This window comes from Perissodus microlepis, chromosome 14 (genome assembly GCF_051167445.1).
Source record: "Perissodus microlepis isolate ML-2025 ecotype Zambia chromosome 14, ASM5116744v1, whole genome shotgun sequence".
Taxonomy (NCBI): domain Eukaryota; kingdom Metazoa; phylum Chordata; class Actinopteri; order Cichliformes; family Cichlidae; genus Perissodus; species Perissodus microlepis.
In genome coordinates, this window is record NC_140474.1 from 10,707,753 (window position 1) to 10,726,565 (window position 18,813).

Sequence of the window (18,813 nt, forward strand, 5' to 3'; positions counted from 1 at the left end):
GTACTTTGTATGCAGGGGACTGAAGCGTGCTGGACTTTTGAGTCAGTCAGGTAATGGGTGAAATTGTGTCTGCTGCACAGCTTATAAATCGCAGTGCTGGCAGTATTTATCTATGTCTCAGACAATCCTGCTGGGAGATGGGAACGGTGAAATGAGAATCAACAGCCTACTTCTCCTCCCCTCAGCTCCCATCAGGTCATTTCACCCCCACAACCCTCTTCTTGAAAGCAACGTGTGAAGAGAAACTGATAAATATAAAGCAAGCTGGGAGCCGCCTGCATCTGCCCTCTGCCTTTTCACCACAATTCCTCAGGTCATTTTAATGTATTTTGTCCACTTCTGCAGGGAACCTGACTAAACCGCCTCTCTTACCTAAAATTCCTTGTAAAGTATTAGCTATGATGAAGTATTTATCCCCGTCTACCACTGCCATCATGTCTGGCCTAATGTTGCATTTTCCCTCAAACTTTGCATATTTCATCTCCCAAATCAGAGAGTTTTGCACTTAGACGATACCCACTCTGCTTTGTAATAAAACACGCATCTGGACTATTACTAGCTTCCCATCCAAAACAATTGCCCTTTGGCTTTGTCTCTAATAGTCACACACAGTTAGAGAAAGATGCAATGAAAGGGACAGACGTGGGCATGAGAAAAAGGGTGTAGGCAGAGGAGAGGACAGGAACACGGGGAGGCAACAATAACACGCAATTTCAGGCCTTGTTGTAATTCCTCTCTCATCTCGGTCCCAAGTGACGAGCAGCGAAGCCGCCCAGGATTCCAATCATTCCTGTTGTCAGATTGGTACCCCAAGTGAGACTGAGTTGATTGCTTGAACAAATTTGCAAACTAACAATGCAATTTGATGTCTTTGGAGGGTTTTAGGCATCAGATTTGTGGCATCAGTGGAGAGAGTCGCGGGAAACCACGCTGGAAAGTTGTTGCCTTCTCAGAGAAAATTGTCGGCAACTAAATTTATCTCACTGTTCATGATTACACCCATAAGGCACCGAGCTGTTTGATATCTGTGTTTGTGTGGTCTGTGTGGGTTTTTCTGGTGCTAAAGGAAGTCTTTTGAGAAATATCCACATTTGCTTTATTAAGACAGGAAGACCGGATGAATACGATGCTTTAACTCTCTTCTTTTGTACAGTGAACACAAAGCTGAGCGGAGTCAGCAGCAGCAAGCTTGGCTGTATCAAAGGGGAGCAAAACTCACCTGCCTGCACCTTTAATGTTTCATTTATACTTGTGTGTTAAACTTGACTGTGGCAGTTATGTGTTCAGCCTCTGTGCACCTCCTCACAAATGTAATACTTGTGTGAAGGCTGAAAAAATGTCTCTTATCTTCTCTTTAATACAAAACTTGAAAAGCCATTTGCACTGCAAACTTTCTGCAGAGTGCAACCCCTGCAGTGAATGGAAGAACGGAAATGTGCCAGCTGCAAGTTTTGTATTCGGTAAAGCGATAAGGGAGGCCATCCAATTGGATCTTTATAGTACGCATGAGATCGGTTCAAAAACTAAAGAGATGACATTTCAACATAATGTTTGCTTTTGTACTTTAGTGTTTTATGTATCAAAGCACGTATTATTTGGTGAGATTTATGGGGTGGAAGCTTTGGTTTGTGAGTCGTTTTGGCCTCTTTTAGCCCTCTCAGTTCTTGGAAACCAGATGTCAAGAGCAAAGGCTGTCAATTCATGGTTAGTATGTCATGCTTTATCATCTATTTAACTCTAAATGAAGCCATCATTTAGCAAATTAATATCATGCTGTTAACTAAGACTTGGAACTAGCTATTGAGACCACAAACACATAAGGAAATTAGTTATTGAGGGCATAAATCAAGTGAACAGCAGAGTAATTTTTTCATAGACATCTGGACTCTGGACCTCTTTTGTTCCAGAGAAGTTGCCCCCTGCTGGTCAGTAGAGAAAATGCAGGTTTAACACACTTCCACAATGGCTGTGTGATCATAGGCATTTTTCAAAAATTAAAAAAAAGGAGCACACTAGTTCCTCCCGCTCATTTCGGGTCATTATCCTAAGCTCAACCAATCAGCTTCTCACTGTAGCTTCAAACAGTATTTATGAGAAATCTGATATAAGATCAATATTGATTTTCTCATTTAATTCTTATTAAGGAAGCAAATAATCGGGAAATGAGGAAGCATTCAAACCATTGTGTCCTCTAACACATCAGGGATGTTTCATCCTTATGTATAATGAGACATGTCATTTTCCACTATCTTCGATCAATGGACGTCACAGCCTGAGGAACCCCAATCATAGACAATATGAATATGAATTGGTTGCTGTTACAGATCATTACAGATTCCACCGACATGTTAGTGCACCAAATATAAAGACCGTTCATTTCCAGTGTGACAGTCACCATTCTTCATGGCAATTACTCTTTTATGAAGTTTGACATATTTTAATAGATATGACAGATCAGATGGACCAAGGTGTGCCAGAAAAGTATATTTGTCTTGGAATGAAATGATTTGTCAGTGAGATCTTGGTGAAAGATTTAAAGGCAATTTCATGTATGTAGTCCTTGCAAATGAAGAAACCGATGGAAAGATCAGCCAAATATTTGCTAATGAAAAATCGCATGACAGATATAAAACTAAATAAAGATCTGTATGTCAAAAAGAAATGGGGTTGCTAAACTATATAACTTCAACTCTTTAGATCTCAAGAGTGTAATGAACTCACATTCCAGTATTTCCAGCATCAAAAAGTTCATCTTAAGTCTCAAATCAAAAGTTAGATTTCCCATTTAAAAATCACATTAATCTGATAGTCGGGGCTTTTACACAGACATGTTTCCTGCTGGGTTTTTAACTAGCAACCAGCATTACGTTCGATATTTTAGTGTCTGTGTACAACTTATAAACTGCAGCAGAATCTTACTGAAATATATAATGAAGTTATTTTTTTATTTAAATACTTAGTTGTCTGTTAAGTGACAACCACTTAACCAGACTCAGATTAATACATCAATATCAGTCATTTGTTAGCTCTCAGACTTTTTGTTTATGATCATCCATAATTTTGACCTTATTGCTTAAACTGTTTATTCTGACTCTGTCTCGTGTACAGGAGCAAAAACGTCTACTTTTACTCATGTAGGCTTTGAAGGTGACATTTGTCAATCTCAGAAACTAGGTACATTTTGAGCCCTACTCGTTGGCTTAGTCCAGGTTAACATTGTCATGCAACATGTGCTGCACAGCCAGTAAAGGCAGTAGTTCCTGTTAGATTGCTGTGTAGTGAACTGTTACTGAGCGACCGCTGAGCTGCTGGAATCGCTGGAGGACCACTGGAAAAACGATTATCCAGACACCAATGGGCGCCTGGCTGCTCCCACTGGCAAAGCAATCACTGTGTTATTTGGTAGAGAATGAATTACTGAACATTTTGAGATTTGATGCTTAATCCCCAAATGAATGGCTCAGAGTATTAACGTGCTGCACTACTGTTTGTGTGTTGCACCTTTTTTGTCTGTCATTTATTCTCCCCAACCTGCCATTCTGTGTTTTTTAATCTTATATTATATGGATTTTATAGGTACAAGCAGGAACTGTTTGTTATAACAGTCCCTACAGTGGTGGCATCAAAGGATTGTCGTCTCCTTGGCTTTGTTCTTTGTAGTTGATCCAACTCTGTGCTTTTACTCATCTCCTGTGGCCATGTTTGATTTGCTGTAGCCTTGACCAAGGCTCGGTACTCAGCAGTGTCACCCCTGATTACCAAGAAGCACAGATTTCTACAGAGCCCTGCAGAGGGCAAAAAAAAAAAAGCATCAGAGATCGCAATGGGTAATCACGGTTTAAAAAAAAAAAAAAAAAAAAAAAAAGGGGGCTGCAAAGGATATGAGAATCTTTGTACAAAGAGGTGTACTCTAGCAATATGAATGAGTTGGAAAGGCTGTGCCCTGCAGGGATTTCTATCATCTCTCTCAGAACTTGATACCAGGTTGAAGACGAAGCTTGCACCAGCTCCTTTTATCTAGCCTGAGATTGGTGATTAGATTGAGGAGCCCGGCAGAGGAGACGCAAGTCCTCTCCTCCACACCAAGAGGAAAAGCAATGTTCCACAAGACTACACATTCATTACTCAAAATAAATCTCCATTAAACAAATGCCACAAGCATAATTAGGCTATAGGAATAATTATAATTGTGATTAGTTTCTCCATGGGCCGACCTATGTAAATTGTGATTGACACTCTGCAAATAGGGAATGCATAAATCTGGCATTGGAGATACACAGACACATATGGCAGCAGAATACTGAGGAGACAAAGGGATTGAGGGCATGGGTGGCTGTAAACATGCCTCCGCTGCACATTCACAATCCAAGCTTTACAAGGCTACACAACCAGCGTGTGTTTTGTATAAGAAATAAATCCTCAAAGAAAGGATTACATGCACTCGGCTGCAAAGGCATCGTACCACAGCAGTCCAGCAACAAATCCAGCCATTATGAGGGTGATAATCTTTACATTTTATTTAAAGCTGTAGGCCTCTATTGAAATAAACACTCCATTTGAAATGATACAAAACAACACCACCACAATTTACAGCCCCATATAGCAGTGGCATAATATTCAGATTGTATGCCTGTGTGTGTGTGTGTGCGTGCGTGCGTGTGTGTGTCTGTATTTTTGTTTTTGTCCTTTTTTTAGATAAAGCAGGAAAAATTATTAGTTTGGTGCAAGTAAATTTGACATATGATGCCGAATAAGTTATTTTGGGTCTATTAGAAAAACAACGTAAGATTAAATTATGAGCTAATTATGGCATACAGTATGTAAAGCATAACCGTGTCCTGTCATTTAATAACAAAGAGACGACTTAATTAAAATGGCGAGATTCAAAACAGACTTGAACTGTGTCTCAGTTCCATAGTGAGACATCATAGGAAGGACTTTGTTTATAACACAAGAAATCAAAAAATTAAAGGAGAAGTCTGCCACTAAAATAAAAGACATGGATTTGTTTGGGAACAGCACTATCCTATGGCAGTAGTCTCTCCCAGCAGGACAAGATGCCCCCAAAAATGCTCAGAAAGTATGAACCCCAAAGTCTGGCCTTCAAGTTTACCAAACCCAGTCAGATCCAGTGTCCACCAAGGGTGACCACATCGCAAGAAACTAAATGAGAGGCTAAGAGTAAGTTTGTCAACTAGTAAACTCAGTGCATTTTACAAAAAATAATAATACACATATGCAAAACTACACTGTTCAAAGATTTAGCATTGATCACACAAAGAACCTTAACTAATTAAACTTAACTAATTCAATTAAATACATTACTTGAGCACCATTTCCTGATCAGCTTAAACAGAAGCTTAAATTATTTTTTTATGGTCTGAAGCAAAAGTCTCTGTAGACTTGAGTATTTCTATTTCTAGCACAATGTAATATAAACTGTAATTCCACTGCTGCTCTGTCTGGTAATTATCTTTGTTTCCCCCTTGGGATGCGACCATACATTTGCACATTTTGTTTCAAGTTGACCTTTGTAAACTGGAGCCAATCAAAATTTAAGACTTCGTCAAAACCCAAACCAAAAGATCTGTTACCAACATTCTGGTTCTAGACAACATTAGGTACCCCCAGAGGTTGCACCATTACAAAGTGTCCCCAAGCACTAGGCAGATGGTTCTACTGTCCAGGCTACCTGTGCTGCTTTCTGAAATGCTGATTGTTTCTTTGTGACTGTAACTAATTAAATTTTATTTAACAAATTCAGTATAAAACTATTACCTTTATAAAGCCAGAAGAGTTTAGAAAGATGGTTCTAGTCCGCATGCAAACTGACCATGCCGTGTCTCAGTCAATAAAAGCAGCCATCGTTTTTGTTTTTACAGACACGTTTAACACCTGATGCAATAGGACAGAGGATGCCTGTAAACTTTGATATGCTTAATCTCTACAAACAGCAGTCAGTCAGTCACATAGCACAGAGTCCCCGTCTAGCTCTTCAAAAGGAAATGATTACAGCCTGGGCCTTGATCCGTCCAAACTGCTGCAGGATCCCGCTGGCGGAGCAGTCCAGATATTTGTGTGGAGATAGCAGAGCCTATTATTACCAGGCTGCGGTTGCTGCTGAGGTTCCACTTTATGCGCACCTTTGATCTCCAAAGATATCTTTTAGGGAAACAATACCCAGCCCAACCCATCCTTTTGAACTCACCAGGTGGGTGCAGCAGTGCTGATATCAACTGAACAGGTGACTGGTGGAGGGAGAAGGTGGTGTCTAGTGTTTTGTATCTTATCTGCTAATACACTGTGTGACTGCTTTGTCAATACATATGGTAACACTAGTGTCAGCAGCTTTACAATATATTCAAAAAAGGGCCACCCAGCTTGCACTTGGTTCTTTCCATTTTAATGGACCAGCTAACAATAGCAGATAAAGGCATTGATAGAGAAAGAAAAACATCCAACGCTTCTACAACCACAAGGAGACATTTTCAGGCTATAGGATCTAATTCTGCCCTTTGGAAACCAATTTCCCCAGAGACACTTGGATTCACACAACCAGAAAAACGACATTAAAAGACCACAAGATAATCAGTTATGATATGTTCACATTTATTGTGCAGTGACTTTTATATACATACATTTTATACACCTAATTTACATGAACAGAAATAAATTAATCTGCTAATGTTCTTTAACTCATCTGGCTTTAGTGTTGCCATTGACTGGACACAGCAATTGTTGAAGGAGAAAAAGCACAATAATTCCAAGTGACACATGAGTGACAAGGCAGTAATATGAGTCAATGTAGTCTAAGTTTCAGTAGTGTTATATTTTTTTTACGCACATAAAAGAAGCAGTTGGTAAGAGTTTTAGTGTTGTGAGTTTGAACAAATGGAGAGGTCAGCATGGAGCTTTGCTTCCACAACTGGATGGAGACAAATGAACAGATGTTAAAAAACTTGTTTAAACGACACTGTCACACTTGTCTGAAGCACCAACATTTGGTTTTATCTTTTAAATATAGATTAAACACTTTCCATAGTGCTGGTCCTCTGATTTTAGCTTTTAACTATATCAAAGTGTTATTTAAGAGACTAAGTCAGAAAATGAATAACGTCAGTCGTTAGCTTAAATCATTTTTTAAAAATGGCTTTATCTTAGAGAAAAGATGTGCATTATTTTGCACAAATGCATTTAAGGGGGTTTAATGTTCCATAAAATATATTTATCTTTTATATATTAATGAATTAAAGATATTTCAGACACAATTTTAACTCTGGATTCCTTGTATATTATTATGTGTTGTCATTTACTTGTGGCGATGCATTTGATGTGAAACTATTTTTTTATACAACATGGTCAAACAGACGCCCCCTAGTGTCCAAAACATCTCACAAACTGCATCTTTAACATTAGATGACTATTACTATTGTGCTACATACAGTATTGTTCACTGACAGACACAAAGATAAAATACAACTCGGCTTAGTAGTGTGTTCTTTATAAAAACTAAATCTAAACGAGCTAATGTGAAAATCGTCTTAAATGTGTACACTGTAGTGTGTGAAAACGATAAAAAATACATTAACTGGAGCGGCCAGGTACCCACACACATTAAAGTCTGGCCTAGGAAAAGAATAAAAATGTAAACCACTTAGAGATCATCTCTAGGTTTCCCTGTGACAAACTAAATACAGACATCAACTTGCTCTCAACTTTTCAGTGTTGAAGAACCTGACAGGAAGTCTAACTTTCTACTGCTAGCTTATGATAAACACTGACACTACCTAGAGTGACATGCCTATGTAACACGAAACAACACATCAGCTCCAGCCTCCTCTTTTACCATACAGAAACACAGAAAGAATTTACAGGATACACTGATGGCTCTTAAGCACTACAATGCTGCAAGCAGCAAAAACTCTAAGCTATCAAAACATGCAGCCTGTGGTGAGTTTCTACAGTACTATTCAGAAGTTGTTGGTGGTAAATGTCTTTGAGAAAACCCAGAGTTTGTAGATTGTTTTTATTACTATTATATCTATCATAATATAATGATTTTAAACATGGCTCTGTTGTTCCATTAGCCTCACTCAAAATCTTTTCAGACTCTCTCAAATAAAGTGAACAAATAATCGCATGGCAACCGCACTGGAACATCTGATTATTGCACACTAGCACTGAACTTGCAAATGTTCATGCAGAATGAATGAGAAACACACTCCACTCAAATCAGTGTTTGCTCACTATGTGACAGATGACCGTAGAGTTCTTTGGAAGACTGAAAATACATTGTTTGAGTCGGGGAGGGGGGTACATGACTACGTGGCACATCACCGAGACATCTAAAACTCTTTTGTTACAACCTAAGGTGAGCGAGAGAGAGATGCTGTGATGTTTTAGAAAATCAGTTTGGGGATCTGACACCAACCGACCACGAGTGGTTTACAGTACGGTCTTTAAAACAGTAGAAAAGGAGGAGTGCCGGAGATGATAATTGCACTGAGGGGTACGAGGGGACGAGAGCATATGTGTGAGGGAATTTATCAACCTCTTTTTCAAGCAAAATCTAGCATTGCATTTAAAATATAATACATCCATATTCAACATTCACGGCATTGTTTCTGTTAAAACACAAAAATATTAAAGACTCACAGGAGGAGTCCCGGCAAAGACAACATTTGATGCCAGGAGCTCATCTGTTTGGAGATGAGAGTTTAAAATTCTTGTATAAAGTAAAAGCCGAAAAAAATATATAAATAAATGCAATCTTTTCAGACACACATTTTCCCCACAAACTACTCTGCACACTGTAGACTAAGTGACGAGACAAGTCGTAAGGCAGAAGGATGAAGAGAAGGACAAGTGAGAGTGAAACGGGGGCTGTTGTGATGGGTCCTGTGTTGAAAGGACAGTGTATCATCTGCACTCGAGCTCACGGGGACTGAGATCCTGACCTGTAGCTCTTGAAGCTGCCGAGCAGACTCTGCACGCCTTTCTTGACGCGGCGAGCCACAGAGTCGGCGGGAGGCGTGGGCAGGCAGGAGGCGAGGCTGGGCGGACGTGCATCCAAACATTTCTGGTAGCGAAGCTTGAAAGAGAACAAAACCAAAAACATGTGTCTAAGGTGACAAAGACAAGACTCAACACTGGATTCCACAACTGTGCCAAATTATCTTTCCACTTAAGGACAAACAGGAACTCTTATTTAGTTTAGTCTCATGCTGACTCATGGTGAGTGTTTCATGTGACTCACCATGCAGGCAGCCTGCACCGCCTCACTCAGACTGGCCGCATTGGGTTCACACCAAAACATGTGACAGGTGAAATCGTGGGGACCTTCCGCCATGATGAACGCAAAGGTGTGGACGTCCTTCCCCACACCCATGAAAGACAGGAAACGCACCCTGCACTCTGACAGCACCTCCTCATCCTAGAGTTTAAAATAAAAAATACAAAGGTTGTCCAGGCAAAAAAAATTGTTTAAAATGTGGAAATCTTCTGCAGCCCACCCTAACCCTCAGACACAACTCTGATCATCACACAAGGAAAATGAAGTACTTTATAAGTTCTTTTCAACTAACAGCAATATACAAGATGAGTTCAGGAAAACAAAGTATAACACTTGGTATGTGGCTTTGCTTCATCTGTTCAGTTTCTCCTTACAATCTAAATATTTCATGGTAATTTTAGAGTAAATCGCAAAATCCTAGTCATAGAAAAATCATTTGATTTTCAAAGCAATTCCAAAAGAAAAACCTTTAAGTTTATCCTCTAGGATGGTTACTGCAAGTGATATATATCAGAGTCCAGACTATGAGAATCACTGCTATTTCTCACAAAACTTTAAAAATAAAAAATAAAAAAAAAAGCGGACAAAAGCAAAAAGGACTGTCCTTACAAATATCTCCTGTGTGTGTAGCTTAATGCCCCCAAATTATTCTAAGTAAAAAGTAAATAAAATGACTTATTCGCACAGAATAGAGTTAGGTTTAGGGTTATCACTGATGATGACTTCATCGCACATTTTAAACATACTGATGTCAACTCAGAAAAGGACCAGTGAAGATGACAATCAGTCACTGACTTTAATTCCCCATACTGTTCTGTCATGTTCAGACTGTTTTCCAATACCTGTCGTGAAAGTATTGTGAGGGTGGCTGGTGCAACATTCACAGAGACAGGAGTCCAGTCATTTTTATCTCTGCCATTCATTGCTGTCTCTAGTGCTTCATTGACTATGTCCATACCTGAAAAGAACACACACAGAATATATGATCAGCACATCACAAACACTGTCAGCATGACAAAGTACAATAGAAGTATTTAGCACAGCAGTTACACACTTTAAGGCGTTTTCTTACCAACGGGTTTAGCCACAGGCTGATTGCCCAGGTAATAAACACGGAAGCGCTGGAAGAGTTCATTTTTTGGAGCTGGAAACTCTGTTAAGAAGTGAGGAAACATTATGCAACTTGTTCCTATGCTTTCAGAAATTAGGACATTCAAAGTGTCTAACTTTGCTTTACCTTCAACAGGGATGACCACAGGTTTGCCTGGGTCAGAGTTGAGCCTGCTCACCCCTGGCTTGGAGGCCTTTCTCTCCATCATTATCTGAAGTTAAATAAGGAAAGAAACTGTGAATTTTAATTTAAAAAAAAAAAAAAAAAAAAAACACCACAAAATCAGCTGAGACTCTTTGAATTCATAATGACAAATCTAATAAGGGCTAACCTTTGAACACATCTCATGTAAGCTGGTGGCAATGTTCTTGGCGGGCGAGTCGCAGCGGAAAACGTGACACTTCAGAACTTGGGTCAGGTTGTCTCGTGCGACATAAGCAAAATCCCTGCAGGAGAAAGATTATATACATATACCGAGTGGCTTATTAAATCTGCAGTTTTTAAAAATACGGTTTTAAAAATACAAGCTTACGTGAACATAAAACACAGACAGACATAGGGCTGGGCCATATCATGTCGGCTACGGTAATACCGGTATAATGTTGGGCAACGATAAGAAAATGAAATATCGCGATAGAATATGGGTAAAACACGCATGCGCAGTGCCTTTGTTTTCATACTCACATGGCAGAAAAAGCATGGAGGCGACGGAGAATGAGAAGGGCAAAAGCAGATCGTTGAAAGAAACGGAGGAACCAGAATTGGTTTGTAAAGCACAAAGCACTATTTTTGGTAGAGCATGCTACCGTGTTTTTTGGAAAATACGGCACACTTAAAATCAATCCTTTGATTTTTCTGAAAATCGACAGCGCCCCTTATAATCCCGTGTGCCTTATGTATGAATTCTGGTTGTGTTTACTGACCTTGAAACGATTTTATGTGGCACACGGCGGTCGAAAATCTGTCAAATGTTTTAGTACAACTTTGCTAAGCTACAAACCCGCACCGCTTGATGGATTGTCGGAGCATTACGGCTATTGTAGGCAGGAGCCTCGCGGAGTGATACGTACTGTGCTTCAACATAATATTACCGTATTGTGTGTATATAACCTCTTTTTAAGTTTTGTGGATATTATACATGGTTATGCTGAGGATATGTCGGCCAATTTCCACTGGAAATGCCTTTTGGTTAAACTGTCAGCAAGGAATTTGCATTTGCACTGTTAAATTTTTATATAACTTTAATGCACATAAAAAACAGCTGCTTGTTTAAGTAAAAATACATTATTAGTGCAAAAAAAATATCAAAGTTGTGGAGTTGTAAAGTATTTTGCCTAGTGTCAATTATATCATCAGTTATATGGTAAATGGCCTGTATTTATATAGCGCTTTACTAGTCCCTAAGGACCCCAAAGCGCTTTACACATCCAGTCATCCACCCATTCACACACACACACATTTACACACTGGTGATGGCAAGCTACATTGTAGCCACAGCCACCCTGGGGCGCACTGACAGAGACAAGGCTGCCGGACACTGGCGCCACCGGACCCTCTGACCACTACCAGTAGGCAACGGGTGAAGTGTCCTGCCCAAGGACACAACGACCGAGACTGTTCACGCCGGGGCTCGAATCGGCAACCTTCCGAACTACCAACTCTTGAGCCACGATCGCCCCTATATCGTTATTGCAAATTTTCAAATGTATAGCGTGATAAATATTTTGGGTCATATCGCCCTGCTCTAGACAGACACACACGAAAATAACAACAAAATGGCACACAACAAGAATTATATACAGTTTTTAGAATAGTAATCATTAATGGATACCTTTCCCTGCTCATGATTGAAAATGCAGCATGAAAGAAAAGAAAGAAATACACAATTATTAAGAAATCAGCAACAGGAGGCAATGTTATTAAAAATCCAGCAGAGGGCAGCAGCATGCTGCAAAATAAAGACTAACACAGCCACCATGCCAGACCTCAGAACTGTAGCACATCATTTTAAGTCACTGAGTAAGGACTCAATACAAAAACAGCAAAAAAAACATTCAAATATGGAAAACAAAGCAGCTTATTCAGTCAGAAGTTATGAAGAATATTCAGCAACTCAACTAAACTAAATTTCACTCAATGCAAGAAGTCATCACAGCAAACTTCAGTTAATCTTAAACCGAGTAGGATTTCCACTCCATTTAAACATTTTGGCATCCATCAGGATAGTTATCAAGATTGTGATATGCAAGATATGATCTGCCCCCCTCCATTTATAAAGTGGTGTTAAATTTACTTAAGCTTAAAATACATTGTGCTTGTCACTATTCAAAGTAACTCAAAAATTGGGAAATGCAAAAACAAAAAAAAAAAAAATCCAATCACGTTTACATGCCCTCCAAAGGTAGATTTTAACCTAGGAAAAAGCCTGGAGATATATTTAATTTGAGATTTAAATAGCCTCATTAGAAACATGCTGTCACTGAGCACCTCAAACAAATTACAAATGCGAGCTACATTTTAATAGAAAGAAGAAAAAAATGCATGTCCAATTAAAAAAAAAAAAAATAATTATATGAGCTTAAAGTTAAAAATTACATTTTTTAAGTATCATAAAAAAAACAGCCGAGCCAATGACATTACATTTGTTTTCAAAACTGACTGAAGAAGGCAGTTAAATACATTTTATAGTTCTGCCATTTTCAATTTGCCCTTGTGCTGTGGACACTGACCTGCCGTTGTCTCTGCCGACACCCCAGACCCGGATGCTGCCAATCGGCTGAGCATGAAGCAGAGTCTGGCCCAGCGGGTCGATCAACTTCATGGTGTCATTCTCCAGGACCATTAGCATGTCTTTACCCTGTCACAACACACGTTTCAGTTTGAGTAGTCAGACTAAGCACACATTTCTACAAAATGTTGTTACCCACGGTACTTCAAGTATTTCTCTTGAATTCAAAACACTATTTTAGAAATGGAAATGGAGCATTATCAATCATTTTCAATCAAATCATCAAAGACGAATTGTGGTTGGAATCAACCACTAAATGAAACATGTTTCTGCCCTGCACATTCAAAGAAATTCTTATTAAAAAGAACATTACATAAAATGTCATGAACATATCTGTGTGCGTGTGTCATTACAATCATCTTACCTCTCCCCAGATCCCAGCGGTGTCATGAAGGTTGTGTTTGTGATAAGAGAGCTGCCTGATGCAGTTGTTGACAGCGACACTACTCTTGCCAGGTGCCATGTCGTCCTCAGACATCTCAACCCAGCCCAGAGAGCGCACTGCGAAACACTGACAGTACAAAAGTGCTGCATATTAGTATAAACTAGGACACAAAAAACTCTTTCATGTGCAGAAAACTATTAATCTTTGGTAGGTAGGTAAATAAATAGATAAATAATCAACGCCCCTACACATTTCATATGTCCTACATCTCTGAGACCCATTCCAATGCCAGTTTTCTGTGACAGCATTTCTAAAATGAAAACTGAGACCCAACTAATCTGAACATATTGAAAAAATCTAAAATTAAGCAGATGATTTACCTTAGTTTCTAAGTCTGTGCAGAGTGGAGCAAGCTTCTCTTCATCCTCAGATTGGGAGCAATTATAACTACAATGACAGAAAATAAAGTTAAACATCTCCAAAATTAACACTGACTAATTAGAAAGTTTTAACACCACATACTTCAGGTTGATAGATGCATAGCGTAAAGTTGCTCCTTCAAACTCCTTCAGACTTTGATCAGATGCAACTTCTCCCTCCTCCTAAAGACAAACATTTATGTGCAGATGGAGCCATTTGATCACAGAGCACGTGTGCATGAAAGGTATGTAAATTCTGTCATATTGTCCAAAATACTATAAGGCTTAGGGTTGTTCCTGGTGACTAACTTACTAGTCTTAAATGGGAGAATGCAAAAACGTTTAACTAGTGAGCTAGTCTTAAAGTTCAGGGAAAAAAAATCAAGTTCTAATTCATTCTAATGAATTAGGGTAAATAGTCTCCATCAAAAAAAAAAACTGTCTGTTTCTATTTAGGGTGTTTTTAATCCATGAATCGTATTCTTTAATAGTCAGATCTTATTTTAAATGTCTGAAATGTGTGGCATAACACTGCACACCCTCTCTGTGAGAGGCCTGCTGCTACCTAATGTGATTGTTTACACCTGAGTTTACCAAGTGTCTTTGCAACTTGCTGCTTGATTGTTAGATGTGTTGTTATTTTGTTATTGATTATTGCACTGTAGAGGCTGGTGAGAAACAACATTTTGTTTCAGCCTGTGTATTTCTGCAAATACCATCCGAAATTACAATAAACTATCTTGAATCTAGGAACTATCTAGGTTTGTTAGCAGATTCTGAATAACATTAAATGTGCTAACCAACAGCTTTCATTCTTCAGGGATGTAAGCATCCCACCTAGCGAATGTAGTTAAGCATTGGTTTATTTGAGTATTACATACAACTATCCTTGTTCTAGATCAAAGTACTGTAGAACATCTGTCTTACTTTCCACCTTATAGATTGATAACTGAAAAATTTGTCTAACTAAGCGATGACAGCAACATTTAATCTTCTAGGACTCGTTACGCACAACCCTACTAAATATACTCAAAAGACATTTCAAAGAGGTGAGTTGAATAAAACTCTAGCCATGATTTACCTTCCACAGTTCCCCTTCACCAACACCTTCATCAGTGCTGGACAGTTGGGCCCAAGATTCCTGGAAAAATGTGACAAGACTTACCGTTAACAACAGTTTGACTTGTCAGTGCCTCTGTCAAATTAGGATGCTGGTTAGACCTCACCTCAGGTTCCTCGCAGGGTGTAGTCTCCAGGGACATCGTGGAGGACATCATGGAGTCCCCAACTTTACCCAGGGGTGAAGGAGGCTCCCACTGAGTGGTGCCTGTGGGAATGTGCCAGTAGTACGTGCCCGATGTATCTCGCACCCTCATCCATCCCGAGGGCAGGTCTGTGTCTGTCTCAAAAGCACTGGAATCCCAGAAAGACTCTGAAGGGCGGGAAGTAGGAGACCAAGGTTACTGTAGGTAACTTCATCTCAACTAAATGCATGGAAATGCATATTAATTATCTAATTAACAAAGTAAAAAAACATTTTACTTTTTTTGATTTGGTCAACACAACCAGCCTTTGGAAGCTTTGGTGAAGATGTAATAGCTGTTCTGCTTTCTAAATTTTGCCCCTGAGAAAAAAAAAACCCTAATATTGCAGTATTTTTTATTTATTTATTTTTTTTAAAGAAAGGCTTAAACTAATAATAACTAAAAATAATCTTTCTTTAAGTAATAAAGTATAGCATCTGACAATCAAACTGGAATTTAAATAAAGAGATGATAATTCACTATTTCCAGGAGTCTATCTTCTTTACTGGTATGTTTAGCAGCCAAATCATCCTGTGTTGCTTCTATTTTGACCGTTTTGGCTTTTCTTATTAGCTGCAGTATGATGCTAATAAACAGGGTGTATTCTTCAGATTTTTTTAATATCTGCACAAGCTACAACATATAACGTTGTCTAAACACCTTGTGTGTTTTGTTTAGTTTTTACCTCTGTTGCCATTTGGAGAGCTGTCAGCTGTGTTGTCCTGAGACAGAGCAGGCCAGCTGGACTCTTCATCACTTGGTGTCCCGTTCATGTTGGAAAAAAGCAGGCAAGCGTTCCTCCCCACTCTCTGAGACTCCACATTACTCTCGTCTTCTGCCAGTTTCTCTCCTCTGGTGTCACCTGATGTTTCTTCATCGTCTTCCAATTTACTTTCCTTCTCTTTATCATCCTCTTCTCTCTCTTTATCTTTCTCTTCTGTGGACTCCAGGGTGTCAATGAGAAGCGGCTCATTAAGGATGTTCTTTGACTCCTCCTGACTGAGGCCAGGGGTCATTGCGATTTTGGGAGACTTGGTCTGCTCCTCGTTACCCTGTTGATCTTCCTGAGTGGTGTTCTGGTGAGGGAAGTCTTCCCTGTTCCCATTCTGATTGATATTGCAGTTGTGGTCTTGGTCCTGCTGGTTCTCCGCTACTTTCCGCAGCTGGTTTTGGCCTTCCTTGACCCACTTGGCATTGTTGCCGGTGGACTCCTGGTCGCACCAGTGGCTGCCGTCATTCAGTTTGTTCTTTAGCTCTTCGTCTTGCTTCTGTTTATTCACAACATATGTCATATCTTCATCATCATGACCACCCATGGTAACTGTCCATGTAGCTGCTCTGATAGAGAGGGGAAAATACATTAGCATTGCCTTTAGCATACTAGTTAGCAGTGATTTTAGCAAAGATTCTCATCAAGGTTTCTCAAATATAGAACGACCACTTGATACAAATACATTCAAATATTTCACAGTGGCCGTTTAATGTTAAATTTTCAGCGAAGTAATAATGTTTAAATATGAAGGATGAAGTCCGTTTCTTGTTCGTGTATTCCGGGTTGGTCATTTTACTGGCAACTTTCACTGTTTGGTTTCAGACGAATACAAAACGCACTTCAGCAGCTTCACCTTCCATTTGCCAACACGACCTTTTTCTTTTTAGATAAACGGGCGCTGTAAAGAGCCTGTATCAACCTGGGTCATTATTTAGGTTCACTCACATGATTGTTTAATAAAACCTAGGTAAATACCGTGGTTTTACTTGTTAGATAACATCGCCGCAGTTGGAAATAACGGGCACCGTCCGCCATCACCGACATCTTTGCTAGGCTAATGTTAGCTTCTCGGTTAGCTAGCTAACATTACCAAACTGCAGAAGCAAAGTGACTGCAGCAGCACTGTTTTTATTAAAAAATTTTGACTCACCAGCTCACCAAACTCCTTTGTCGTCGAAATGCGCTAAAATGTGTAGCGTAACTACATATTTCCAAAGATCGTGAGGGCTCTCGCTCGGTTTCTAGGTGGTGTTTTCTGTCTGTGGGCTCGGCTAGTGATGGAGGGCGAACCTGCGTCACGGATTAACGTCACGGCCAGAGCCCACTGCTGCCACTCAGGCACAGAGCAGGAGGCAGACCTAATGAAGGAAAACCGGTCCTTCACACTGTTTTTGGAAATATTGATTAGACGCTGAGCGGGGGGATTACCGAATGGGCATACAGGTCGCAGGGTAAGCAGCTCCCGGTCTAACCAAGAAAGAAACCATAACAAGTAAAATAAGAAAAGAAGGCATGCAAAATAATCACAGGGAGATGAAGATGACATCGAAAAGAAGCAAAAGGTGGCCAAAAACAGGCTCAAATTGAATTTAACAACCACAGAGAGATGCAAAAGTGACCACAAAACACCTGAAATTAATAAAATGACCAACATTAGACGCAATAAAATAATTAATAAAGAGCTGCAATATCGCACCACAAGGAGACGGAAGGGTTCCAAAAAGGTGCAAAAATACAAAAAAAAGAAGAGATTTTTTTTTTTTTTTTTGCATCTGGGTGTGTTGATCCTTCGGGCCTTTTACATTTTTGTTGTCTCTGCATTATATGGGTTGATCCCAAATGCATTAAATGTTCATATTCATATTGGCAGACCACTTTTTAATAAGCCCAGCTTTTATTTATATTAACGTCCTTGGCCAAAAAAGTACTAATACAACACTGTAAAATACTTTGCTGAGTAGTAGCAGTAGTAAAAGCTTGAAACATATATTTAAAAAAAAATGTCAATTGTATTTCGGTGCCTCAACTCCACTTATATCATTGAAACTAATAATGTACTGCTACATGTCACTGGACACGTTTGGAAGAAAAACTGCCCTTAAATGAAGAAAGTACTGAAAACATTTCTCAGTGATTTTGGTCCATACTGACATGACACTGACATCACACACTTGTTGCAGGTTTGTCAGTTGCACATCCATGATGCAAATCTCTTTCCACCACATTCAAAAGGTGCTCTTTTCCACTGACATCTGGTGACTGTGGAGGACATTTTGAGAACTCATTGTTGCATTCAAGAAACCAGTTTGAGCTTTTGTGACATGACGTTCTATCCTGCTAGATGCACTGCGGTGATAAAGGGATGAACATGGTCAGTAAGAAGACTCAGGTAGGCTGTAGGTAGTAATTGGCCTAAATGTTGCAACAGAAATCAAGACTCATCAGAACTGTTATTGTCTAATTTTGGTTAGCCCAAACCCCCCGTTGCTTGTTCTTAGCTGACAGTAGTGGCACCAGATACGATCTTCTGCTGCTTTAGCCCATCTACTTCAAGGTTTGCTGTGCAATCACAAGCCCTCTTCTGCACATCTTGCAGTGAATGGTTATTTCAGTTACTACTGCCTTCCTATCAGCTCCAAGCCATTGTCGTCTGACCTCTGTCATCAACAAGGCATTCTTGCCCAGAGAACTGCTGCTCTTTTTTTTTCAGACCATGCACAACTACACCAAATTCAAAGCGAC

The 18,813-nt window shown here is 39.5% G+C and overlaps 1 protein-coding gene across 2 annotated transcripts; it reads right to left on the reverse strand.

The window, feature by feature from the left end:
- Positions 1 to 6,588: 6,588 nt before the first annotated feature.
- apbb1 (amyloid beta (A4) precursor protein-binding, family B, member 1 (Fe65)) lies at positions 6,589 to 17,374 on the reverse strand. 2 transcript variants are annotated; one of them, XM_084950820.1, is made up of 14 exons: positions 17,222 to 17,374; positions 15,985 to 16,632; positions 15,222 to 15,427; positions 15,077 to 15,136; positions 14,099 to 14,178; positions 13,957 to 14,023; positions 13,556 to 13,702; positions 13,133 to 13,260; positions 10,735 to 10,849; positions 10,530 to 10,614; positions 10,365 to 10,445; positions 10,135 to 10,250; positions 9,257 to 9,433; positions 6,589 to 9,091 (listed from the first exon to the last, which is right to left on the reverse strand). In XM_084950820.1, exons 2-14 carry the CDS (start codon positions 16,613 to 16,615, stop codon positions 8,936 to 8,938), a joined length of 2,049 nt encoding a protein of 682 aa, XP_084806946.1. In that variant the 5' UTR covers positions 16,616 to 16,632; positions 17,222 to 17,374; the 3' UTR covers positions 6,589 to 8,935. The 2 variants fall into 2 exon arrangements, with proteins under 2 accessions (XP_084806946.1, XP_084806945.1); XM_084950819.1 differs by having other exon boundaries at positions 15,985 to 16,637; positions 17,222 to 17,373.
- Between the last annotated feature and the right edge of the window lie 1,439 nt (positions 17,375 to 18,813).